Genomic DNA, 12582 nt, shown 5'->3' on the forward strand with positions numbered 1-12582 from the left:
TGGCACTAGGGTTTTCCATAGGCTGGAACAGGAGGAGAACCATCTTGATCGTTTAGAGTCTTTGACTACTTTGAAAGAGAGTTTGGAAATAAAGACACTTTGAAATTCTGGTTATTTTCAAAGAAACTTTTCATGTAGTGTAATTTATTGCTGGGAAAAAAAATTAATAAAGTCAATTTTCACCCAGATCCACATTCCTCCCACATACACCTGTGGTCTTACACACACACACACACATTGAAATGCGGGTAAACATTTGAATAAATATGCAAAACTGCAATAATACCTGGTAATTTCTCTGTCTTTCTTATCAATTGGGCCTTCATCAGGTCTTTTACATCTCGTCTTCTAGTGGCAAAAGGAGGATTGGGGTGTATCACATTTAAGGTTGGCGTCATGGTGTCTTCACTCAAGCAGATACTGTCCTCTAGTGATCCATCTGGGTATTTCACCTCACAAACCAGATGAGTGTGTTTGAACTTCAGGAAAACAGTCTTTGGTATCATTAGAGGGAGCTAAGAATGGAGGAAGCTGTTTATACTGAATAGAAGGCATTCAGAAATTCAATTCAGAATTTAAAGGAAAAGTATATGGAGTTTAAAGGGAAAGTATAAGTTTTATGTATAACGTTGCAATTCCTACTGGTGGCCAATAGGGGGCAAAAAAAGGAATAAAGAAATAAGGGAATAAAGATTAAGGGGGAAAAAGCATAAAACCTATAACTGTATTTAAGACATTTTAATACTTTTTCAGACTTTTTAGATAAATGATTTTAAGACTTTTTGAGGCCTATAATCTTCCAAAAAATAAAAACTTGCTCTATAAATGACTGTACAGAGAAGCCAGGCTGATTTAACAGTGGATAAGAAATTGTTTATTTGACTTGAACATAATTACAAGAAAACCGAACAGTTTGCAACATTCTAACTTCAGTGGTAACCGCTCTAAGTGAATGACACTCAACACAGTAGGTCATCTCAAACTGCTTTTTATTACATCTTAAATAACAGTACATTTTAATATAGTTTCTATCTTGCATCCAGCTTTCGGTTGTACACTGACTGACTTTAAAATTAAATACAAAAGGTGAAAAGGGAACAGTGGGGGTGCAGAGCTCTACAGTTATTTCATGGAGAAAGAGAGAAAAGGAAAGGGAATTTAATTAATTTTTAATATTTTTTATTTTATTTTATTTTTTGCCAACTCCAGGCCTAACGCACAATTACAGCACATTTTTTGTACAGAATGTCGCAGAGAAAAAACAGAATGGAAAAAATGCCACTACTGCTAAAGAAAGAGCGTCTCTGTTTACAAGGAGAAGGGAACAACAGAAAATTCTGCCATTCAGATGCTGCAAGATTTTTTTTTCTTTTTTTTTTATTAAAGGACAGAAAAAAACCTGTTTGTTATAAAATGTTTCTTTTCTTTGTAAGTGGAATTTTGTTTTGCTACAGAAGGAATGAAAATTTATTTGTTCCATTTGAGTTTGTGTATGTTCATGTAAATGGATGTGTGTATGCATGTGTGTACATTTCAAATGTTTACATTACTTCTTTAAATTTGTGGAATCCCTCCCAAGTATGGACCAAGTAACCGTTTATGTTGCGGTGTTTTGCTTCTCAAGTGCATAGCTTTGACATTTTAATTGAATCATGTATGCACAGAGTAGCCAAGAAGAAGAAGAAAAAAAAAAAAAAATCAAAAAACAAAAAACCCGATATAAATACCATTGTAATGATGATATATTCAACAGGTTATTTTCTTAAAGAAAAACATCAAAGGACTTAATTCCATATGCACCTTTTTTAAGCAATTCTACAGCATGCGATTCTAAGAGTTAACCCACCCATGGCAGACAACCAAAATCTTTTTTTTTTCGTTTTTAACTTAAAAAGTTTCAATATCATTATTTTCAAACATTGATTTATACAACATGTCATTCACAGAGTAGTAACTGCATTTCCAAGCACGGAATGGGCACCTCTGTTGAAAGAGAAAAGTCCGGATTGAAACCGGGCTCAAGTGGAGGTTCTCCCTACCCGACCAAATCACATCACCGGTCCCAACCACCGGCAACAAAACAGGGAAAACAAAAAAAACAAAAAAAACGGGGGAAAAATGATGATCCGATGGGTTAATCATTTAATTATTCTACATTGGCGCCAGACAAAAAAGGTGAAAGAATGGTTAAAATGTTTTTTTTTGTTTTTCGTTTTAAAAACGAGCATTCATTATCATAAACAGCATGTGCTTGGTTAGTTAACTTTTTTTTTCTTTAAACATTATTCTATATGCAAAGTTTAATTTTTGTGCAAACAAAGATTTGTGGACTAGACGGGGGGGGGGAAAAAAAAAAAAAAAAAAAAAAAGAAACAGAGTCAAAGTATCATGGGGCTAAATATACAGAAGGGCCATAAGTGGCTTGAGGACTCCCTGTTGAAGCGCAATTCTCTCCTCTTTTTTGTTCTCCGGTGGGATAAAGCTGGATTAAAAATGACATGATCGTCTGCAAACGGGTTTATTCGTCGACCTACAAACATCATTCTCTAAAATATGTGTAAAGACTAGGAGATAAAACAAAGCTTTTGATCCTCATTTTAAACATTAACTGACAAAAAAAGAGTTCACCGATCTACTTCTCGGAAACGAAACGAACAAAAAAAAAATTTAATAATGAAAATAACATGAACAAATAAACAAAAATAAACATGGCCAAAAAAAGCGATTAAGAGTTAGATCACTGACGTGTAATAACCTTCACTCAAACCTGTGTACTGAGGATGTAGGACACGTTTGCATGGCGGTGGGGAGGAGGGGGAGGGGGGGCGGGGATCGGGGGTGCGAGTGTTCATATTTTCACTTACTACAATACCAGACCATGGTCCCGGGAGGAATGCACAATTTTTTCCCTCCGTTCCATTTTTCAAACCACTGAATTCCTCAAGCTTTTCTTTTTTTTTTTGCTTTTTTCTTTTTTGAAGCTGAGTGAGTGACAGACAATTGTGCTCTTTTAAATGAGAAGGAGAGAGAGAATTTTTGCCCTTGGTTGTTTTTTTTGGGGTGTTTGGAGTCAGTATCGTGGTGGGTTTTTTTTTTTTGAGAAGATTGGATATGCAATAAAATCGAACATTGTGATGTTGGAATGGTCTTCCACTCAACTTTGGAGTCCGGATGCCATCTGGAAAAAAGAAGAGAAGACATGAATTAATTGAACAGTGTCCCAAAATGGAATGAAAATCATCCAGCAATTTTAATATCTTCAAAGGGGAAGAATTACCAAGCCAGATAACTCTTGAGAATTATGAAACGAAGAGTCGATCATAGTTACAGATCAGTTGGTAAAGCTGCAAGACGTCATACGAACCAATGTCAAAGTTTCATTTGAGATTAAGAATATTCAAAATGCAGAAATTACACGCAGCTCTTTTCCATAATGTAACAGTGGCAAAATCTAGACACACACTCTTTGACATAAAATCATATACTGAGCTTCTCCAATCTTGGCTGGTTTTGCTTCTGGCAAAACTTATATTTTTAACATACATAACATATTTCTGATTGAACATCGTGAATGAAAGTTGTGAAACTATAAATGGCCAGAATAAGAAACAGGACGACAGGTAATTAATTGTTAAGGGACATGAAGTCCAAATATGTCCAGTTATGTTTAGTGAAACAAATATAATGCATGTTGTTACTACTAACCCTGCTCTGCATTAATCTAACATTCAATTACTGGATTTAAGACATTTTAACACTTTAAGGCTTTAAATTAAGATGATTTTAAGACTTTTAAAAGGACCTGCAGATAGTCTAACAGTGTTCTACTTCTCGACTTCTTCAGGTTTCAGTGAGTAAAGGCTCTGTGTGTTGCACCTCCCCTCCCTGCCCCCAGATGGCAGCAGATACAAAATCCAGACCGGTCTCCATTTAGCCAACCATCATCATTATCTCACAGCGGCCCACTGTTGCTCTATGAGGGAGTGTCCTCTCCCTCTCTCTCTCTCTGCAGCGATTACCTTCAGACTCTAGTTCCAGATCTTGAGGAAGCTGTCCCAGGACCCTGTTGCCACCGCCATGCCGTCGTCGGTCACGCCCAAGCAGCTCACCCGGTTGTCGTGGCCGGCCAGGACGCCTGCAGAGAGAACCAGAGGCTGAGAGACGGCAACAATCTGCTCTACCTGATGGGACGCCACATCGCTAAAAGGGTGAGACTGAGATATGGGGCCCATATTGGCCCTTTAGACTGGATATTGGCCAGTCAGTGTCATCCACCTCTGACATGATTTTATAAATTATATTCATTTTATAATTGATCAAGACTTCACTGGTCGTCTATGGGAAGCCCTTAACCTGAATTGATTCTGATGCAGCATTTTGATCGGATTCCACACAAGTACTCATGAGTGTTTTTTTTATTACTAGCATCATTATTATTGAGTGGAGAGTTTTAGTGTCCTATGGTCTCTAAATGCTTAAGAGGCTATTCCTGAACTCAATACTTGTAATATTTTAGCATGAAAATGGTCAAATTTAAAGATATTGAATATTTGTAAAAAAAAATATTGTTATGTTCAATCCAAAAAAATGTCTAACTGTAACCCATAATGTCCAACTGACACTCCACTCATCTATCATGATCTTAAGAAAAATGTTGAGTTGGATTTACGATCCAATATGAACACAAAATCTGAAGTCAAAGACGCACAATAGTGTACCGCTACTTTGAAATAAAAATCACTCAAAAAGTCACTCAAACAACTACAGTAAATACTAAATTCCATGTAACTAGATGTAAGCCATTCATATTTCATATGCCTTTTCATTCATTCTACCATTTAGCCTGCATCTTACAAAGTGAATAGACCTCACCCAATGATCAGTTATGCAAACAGACAATGAAAAATGGTCTGTCATTATCAAAATCAACTATTTTCAGTTGACTTGATTCTTCCTCTCATCTCGCCACCTGACCAGCCACAAATTCTCATCTCCTCTGACATTAGTTTTTGAAGTCCATTATTGATAGAGACTATTTTGAGTTGAAGCTGCCACTAGCCAATATTCAATATCTTTAAATGTGACCATTTTCATATACTAAAAATTCAGTATTCAGTGTTTGCCACAAAATGTTGTTCTTGTCAGGGTGGAAAAGCCTCTGAAACAGCATTTAGACCATCACGGGACACTAAAACTCTATTTAAAGCAAGCAAAAATGCCAAAAAATAATCTAAAAAAACAACAACATATTCACTAGCTGTGGTCAGGGAGGAACTTTCACATCAGAGGTGGACGACACTGACAGGCCGATATCTAATTTTTACGAAAAGGCCAATATTGACCCAATATACCAATAACCTAAATATCACCCTAACCTTAATATGGATAGCAATGGATCTAATACGTGTGTGTGTATGTTTTCGGAACACTTTGCCCTAGATGTGGGCCTCCTCTGATCCCCACCTCACTCTGCAGTCAATAGCTGTAAAGTATTCATGCCTCTGTAGGGACTCTTCCGCTGCTGGAGTAGGTGAGGCTTGCTGCTCTTCCAGCTGTATATTAAGGCCTTTTCTACAGTGGGAAAACAATGAATGCTCTCACATTTGGCCTCCAAGAGACCCGCTACCAATACTAGCGTCAAAGCTGGAATCTACTGAAGAAATTTACACTTAACGACTCAACTATTCTCATACAACCACCACTACTGGGATACATGTGGCTCCACTGGCGCTGCAGCAACACCCTCCCCTTCTCTCCTCTAGCATCTATACACCACTGGGATCTTCTTGGGTGATTCTAGGTTCCTTGAGACTGGCTTGACCTCACATGTACAGTATGTATGTCATAACACGACAATGTTATAATGAAATAAACCTATCATTCTCCAAAACAACCCAGATGTTCTCAAGCAACCCATACTAACATTTTAGATAGTTATGTGCAATATTGGCTTTGCAGTCCACATTAACATCTGTAGATCTTTGTCTCTCTCTCTGATGCTATAAAACTTCACCTCTTTAGCTTCTCCCCTAACCTGCCATAAACAATGAACTAAAATCTAAACTAGGGACACCCTGATATTGATAAACAGACCAGATAAACTGGAAACTGGAAATTAGACATACCTGAAACTTTTGGTCTCAGTCTATACTGTTCAGTAAAAACAATGGAACAATGGATATTCCGTATTCACTGATACTTTATAAATACATTTTAGTACTTGCAATCGGTATGGGCAATCTAAGTGCTATTGGTGCATCCCCAGTAAAAATCTCCACTGCCAGCTAGTCTATGATAAACAACACTTGGGTCTTTGGTTCTTCTGTGATGGATAACTGACACAGTGATCTCTCTCTCTTAGGTTAAGATAGATATCACTTTGATTATTAAAAATTAGATATCAGTCTGTCATGTTGTCCACCTCTGATTTGCAGTTGCAAGTTGACAGTTCATTAGGTGGAGAGAGCGATAGCATAGTAGGAGAAAGAGAGCGAGAGCTTTTCCAGTTAAAAAAAAAGTGACGCCCCTTACTCAAAATGCAACATGTCTTGTGGCTGCATTGCATTGTGGTCTACTGAGGCTACTGTCATTAGAGGAATTGGTCTTTCTCCTCTTCTACGATGGATTTCTCCCTGTATGATTGTTGAACGTCTCTTGGTGCAAAATGGCGGCTCTAGAAAGAAGCCCTCGCTCTTTGATTCTGAGGGACTGACACCAAAACCTGACGTTTACTGTTGATGCTTTAGATCGCTGAATCATTTTCTGCTATCACACTCCATTGAAGCTGAGCTGGAAATATCAATGTGATGTCATGTCATCTGTGTTTGACCAGTTGTCAACGGAAATAGGAAAATACATCACCCAACAACAAAATGGCCCCAGAAATGCAAAATACATTGCTAATAGGTGTTTTTTTTTTAGAAAAGTGTTTAACTGTTTTAGAGTGGATTTTTCCCTATGGAGCTGCTAACACACGTCAAAGAATTTAACTTGTATAGGTTTCAATGGAGAGTTCCAGTGTCCCATGGTCTAAATGCTGTTTCAGGGGCATTTCCACCCTGACAAGAGCAACATTTGGAAGCAAACACAGAATTCTTGTAACTTCTAACCTTTTTAGCATGTAAAAGAATATTAGCACAAAATATCGTCCTTCATAAACCCCTATCAGTCTAACACTACTCTCTGTACGGCGGCTTACCTGCACGGTCAGCCTTCAGGGTGTCCCAGACGTTGCAGTTGAAGTCATCGTAGCCGGCCAGCAGCAGGCGGCCACTCTTGGAGAACGCCACTGAGGTGATGCCACAAATGATGTTGTCATGCGAGTACACCATCAGCTCCTGGTCGGCGCGCAGGTCGAACAGCCGGCAGGTGGCGTCGTCTGAGCCTGTGGCGAAGGCGTTGCCATTGGGGAAGAACTGGAAGAAGAGGGAGAGTCTACAGTTACTATGTGTTGTTTTTCCATCCAAAGGGCAGTGTGTGACTATTTGCTATACTGTTGTTTGCTTCTCCCTCCTGCATCTGTTGCCTTTCATCTGATCCGAAGGAGAGTAGGCCCACGTCACAAAAACGAAAGTGAAACTTAACTTGTTAGCTTGACAACAAATGCCTAGTCACCTTATTTGAAAGGAAAAAATGAAGCCATCTATAGCTGAGTACTTAGAAAAGATAAATGAGGAAAGGGGAGGGGAGAGAGAGAGAGAGAGCCACCGAGGGGTGCTGATGATGCTAAAGAGCAACAACAGGAGGAACAACAAGAGGAGATGGTGACAAAAAGATTTACATTTAAATATGTATCAAGTGTCTAGTCACTGTCAATTGTCACACATGAGTGTAAAACTAGGGCATTTAAATTAAGATGACTCGTTATAAGTGTGTGTGGTCATTAATACAGTGCAGCAGAGGGAAAAAAACAAACAACTGTGCGACCAAATCATATGCTGGTGCCACCAACTGAGAAAGCTGGTAGCACCAGTGCCACCAATAGAATAACACTTCCCCGTTCTGATCAGTTACTCCAATTTGAAGAATTCTTAGGCAAAGTTTTAACTATCAAGAACGCCTACCACATAATGAGCAAGAAGAAGTATATGCATTCAATGGTGACAGAATTGGGACAATAGTGTGAAAAGTCTTTTGCTGCATAAATCGAGTTTTCATATCAGATAATCTAGGAGGCTCAAACATATCATGGAAAATTTAGCTGGGACTAAAACCACAGCTGAAGAGATTCTGTATGATTTGAGTCTTATGACTAGGTTGTGGAAGTGCAAATGCTTTAGTCTCACAAACTAGTCCAGGGGTCTGAATACTGAGTCAGCTAGAGTGATCCATGGATTTTACACTTTATCAAAATGGCTTAAGCAATTCTACAGCTGAAATCTCAGATACGATGCGATTGATAATAATATTGGTCATTAAAAATCCATATAGTTTTCAGCCTAGTCTGATTAATATATATGACATGTAAGACAGTGTGTGTGTGTGTGCGTTTGCCAGTGCCAAAGGGGCGGTTGGTGGCCTTACGCAGATGGCGTTGATGTCTGACTCGTGGCCAGTGAAGGTCTGTCGGCACATTCCTTCTCTGACGTCCCACAGCTTGGCCGAGGCATCGCAGGCTCCGGACACAAACAGCCTGGTGTCGGGCGCCAGAGAGAGACTCATGACATCACCGGTATGACCGGCGAATGTAGTCGTCTGCTGACCGGTCTCGATGTCCCACAGAGCGCTGGAAAGAAAGGACGGAGGATGTTTTCAGTTTACAGCTGCAGAACACACAGAAGTGTCTACAGCACTTTGAAATTCTGGAATAAATAATACCATCCTTTTTATGCACTTTTTTAAGATTGTTTTTGTGGCATTTCTGCTTTATTAGACAGCAGAGTTGAGAGAGAGAGATAGGAGAGGGGGAAGACAGAGGAGGGAGACATGAGACAAAGGTCCCAGGCTGGATTTGAAGCCAGGATGTTGCGCCTTAGAACACCGAGCCACCAGGAAAGCCCCAAAATGTCTTTATCTTGCAAGAAAAGGTCAGACAATAAAAAATCCAGATCCACAGAAACAAAAGCGGGAATCTTGAGCTGGAAACATACTGTGTTGATGTGGACAACACCCCAGGGTGCAGTACCACTACTCACCAGCTGGTGTCTCCAGAGCTGGTGACGATCTGGTTGTCATCCAGGAAGCGACAGCAGGACAGGTAACCTGACAGGAATCAAACATACATGTCGCTTAACTGAGTGCTGGGCTGTCACTTATCCTACACTATTAGGAGGTGCTATTCCTTAACTGGCTGTAAAGAGGGAGAGTTAATTCCAAGCCCTGGCCACGGAGGAACCAGGGAACGCTCTATATGCAGAATGTGGTTACATGGAGCAGATGAATCGACTAATTCACCACCAGAAACAGGAAAAGCTGGAGGGCATCTCTTGGTTCATGACTTGCTTCCATGTTCTGTCCTCTCGAGCTGGCAGAGTTGACGCCCCCCCCCCCCCCCCCCCTAAAGCGAAGGAACTAGAGCTAAAATGCTGACACACTTCCTGCATCATGTGACACTGGTCAGATGAATGCTCCTTGCCCAAGAGCTCGACACTTTCGTTGGAGCTTTGAGTGAGGCTAGTGCCCGGCAAACTGCTGTCTTCATGCACACAGACACACCAAGTGACTGGTGTCTCTCATAAGTGGAACTAAGTAGGGTTACACCGATATATGGGGCCAATATTGATCTATCAGTGTCATCCATCTCTGATATAATGCAATTTGATTGATTATATACTGTGAAATTGCTCAATACAATACTGGTTGTCTGTCGGAGACCCTTAAAGCTGCACTAGGAAAGATTTTTATGTAAAAATACACTTGTGAGCATCCCATCCCCACTAACTGAGATACCGTACATTCACAGTTTGGGTTAGGGTTAGTTTAAATTCTGGTGTTGTGTATGGTCACTTCTTCGCCCACAGAAAATGACAAATTGAAACTTGGCAGAAAAATCACAGCAGTGAGCGAGTACTCCATCCAGAGAAAGGTATCAAGCATCACAGACCGGACGGGTTGATGGACATGAGAGCGCTGTGTGCAGTTTAGTGACATAAACTTACATGATTTCTCAAGTTTACATTTTTCAGTTACTTCTCGCTGCCATTTGGGGCTGCCAATGCGCACAGCTGCCTACGGTAGCTTTCACCTGAATTGATTATAATACCTAATTTTGATAGGACTCTACTGAAGTATACATCATTGTTATTATGGTTATCATCCTGGGTTTCAATTCCCACCTAAAGAATCTCATTAGTCTCGGTTTCAAAGGAGATTCTTACACCAAAACCACATTGCAAGCGTAAAAGCTCCGTAAAGGAAGTGAGCGTCAATGAAATAAAAATGGATGAAATGGAGAAATGTTTGCCTTTGTTTTACCCCTAGAATAATTTGTGTGCAACATGAAGAATTTTTATCAATGGCTATTGCTATACAGTATAATAGATAGTATCTTTGGTTAAGAGACTGCATTTTACATGCAAGCCTAATATCAGGTACGCTAACTAACATTATCTATGGCTAGCAGGGTCCTGTGAAATAATCTAATGTGACGTATCAAGGAAGAATGTAAAGAAGATGAGGGAGCGATTTTGAGCTAGTAAATAGACTTAGTCTGCGTGTCTTAAACTATAGGTTTAAGACACGCACCGAGCTATAATCCATTTACTTACACATCGCTGTGATTCTGAATTATTTTGACGTGCGAGCTAATGACAGAACCACTGCAGCATACCTGGCGAAACTCGGATGGAACAAAACCCTGACAAGATTTCTGGAGGAAACACTGAATACTTGGCAAGAAAATGGTCTAATTCTATGATATTGAATATCAGCCAAAATATTGGCTATCAGCAACTTGAATCCAAAGATGACAGTATAGGCGTCCAAAAATCCATATGGGTCAAAATGTAGGACTGCTGTGAGTGTACGTGTTGATGTGTTCACAGCGTATATCCAGCCTACCTGTGTGTCCGGCCAGCTCGCGGCTGACACGCACGTTGCCCTCGCGGGTCTTCAGGTTGTAGATGGAGCAGATGTTGTCCAGGCCTCCGCAGGCCACATAGTTCCCAGAAGGGGCGTAGGCGCACGTCATCACCCAGGAGGAGCGCAGCGGGATGGCGTGGACCTGGAGGACAGAGGAGGAAGATTGAATATCAGATAGTATGCGGTGACAGATGGGACGGAGAGGGGAGGGCATGTAACAAAGGCTGTCGGCAAGATTAACTGAACCTTTCAAGGACACGATGCCCACTTTAAATAGCGTTATTTGGCCCCCTCAAACACCTTTGAGTTCTTTCGTAATGAACTCGGCACTGTCGGTGAATGTGGAGACAGCTGCCAGAAATTGGGGAGCAATGATTGAAGTTGACTGATGTTGAACAGGTACAGAAAAGGGTTAAGTTGAGAACCACTTCCAAAACTAAGCCATTTTTACCATTTGGAAATCTGGTGAGTCAGCCATGCTTCATGTTTAGACTACTGTAACTTTCTTTATTCTGGTATCAATCAAAACTTTTTTTCACATCTCCAGTTTGTTAATAATGCCGCAGCTTGGATTTTTTTGGCATCTTCTTTCTGGTTACATATTAGGTTTAGGATTCATTTTAAGATTTAAAGCATGATTAGATCTGGCTCCAAGCTATATCACAGACTTTTTAACACCCTATGAGCCACAAGATTCTTTTTTGGGGGATTTTTGCCTTTATTTTGATAGTTGACAATGGAGACCGACTGGAAAGAAGATCGGGAGAGAGAGAGGGGGATGACATACAACATAGGCCCTAAACACAGCTCATAAAACACCTGGAGTGTTTTTCCTAACTCGGTGCACACACTGAAAATGCATCCACCGGCACACACAAAGATGAAGGCTAAACAAAGATAGATTCCCAAAGACTTGACTATTTTCTTCTTATAGTAGCTTTGAACACAGTTTGGAGTGACAGGCCCTTGAGATTTGTTCAGTTCCTCAGAATATGGTGTTGTTACCTTGTTTGTGGTGTAGCTGTCCCAAATAATGAGCTTGCCATCCTGGGAGGCGCTGACCAAAAGCCTGATGGGAAGAAAAATAACAAGATTGATTAAACTAGGGAGCAATTCACAACGGACAAGTCCCTTCAAACCTGGACAGTGGCCGCCAATCCAAAACCAGGACATGTCCAGTCACACTTTTACTTGCAACACCGCGTAATAACTGCACTTTATAAATGCACTGTAAACTTCCAATAATGACCAGGGACTTCATTTACCAAATTATCATAGAGGCCTCATCTTTTACACTTGATTTTGTCAAGTCAAGAAATCCGAGTAAAGTAATCAATTTAAAACGGCTGCTATATCAACACAAGCATCCATCACAGGGTTTTCCTCAGGATGTGAAGTGTTGAACCTAGGACGGAAAGAGGTCCAGAGAGCTGAGGCATTTTGATGAATTTCGGTGCTATATTTTTATGAAATATCAAGTACCTTCAAGGCCATCCGTTCATTTTCAAAAACTTTTAAGGCCTCATTTTCTTTTTCTCAAATCCACAAACTTTACAAGGTTTT

The 12582-nt window shown here is 40.2% G+C and overlaps 1 protein-coding gene across 2 annotated transcripts in view; it reads right to left on the minus strand.

Moving 5' to 3' along the window:
* Positions 1–972: 972 nt before the first annotated feature.
* The window catches only part of LOC139909368 (guanine nucleotide-binding protein G(I)/G(S)/G(T) subunit beta-1-like), a 41042-nt gene continuing 29432 nt past the window's right edge, over positions 973–12582 (minus strand). For both annotated transcript variants that reach the window (XM_071896412.2, XM_071896414.2), the window contains exons 5-11: positions 12025–12088; positions 10999–11161; positions 9135–9201; positions 8524–8725; positions 7199–7415; positions 4020–4135; positions 973–3178 (exon numbers count right to left, since the gene is read on the minus strand). In XM_071896412.2, the coding sequence (XP_071752513.1) occupies positions 4029–4135; positions 7199–7415; positions 8524–8725; positions 9135–9201; positions 10999–11161; positions 12025–12088 (820 nt within the window). In that variant the 3' untranslated portion in view covers positions 973–3178; positions 4020–4028. The remainder of the gene's footprint in view (positions 3179–4019; positions 4136–7198; positions 7416–8523; positions 8726–9134; positions 9202–10998; positions 11162–12024; positions 12089–12582) is intronic.

Source organism: Centroberyx gerrardi, chromosome 14 (assembly GCF_048128805.1).
Source record: "Centroberyx gerrardi isolate f3 chromosome 14, fCenGer3.hap1.cur.20231027, whole genome shotgun sequence".
Taxonomy (NCBI): domain Eukaryota; kingdom Metazoa; phylum Chordata; class Actinopteri; order Beryciformes; family Berycidae; genus Centroberyx; species Centroberyx gerrardi.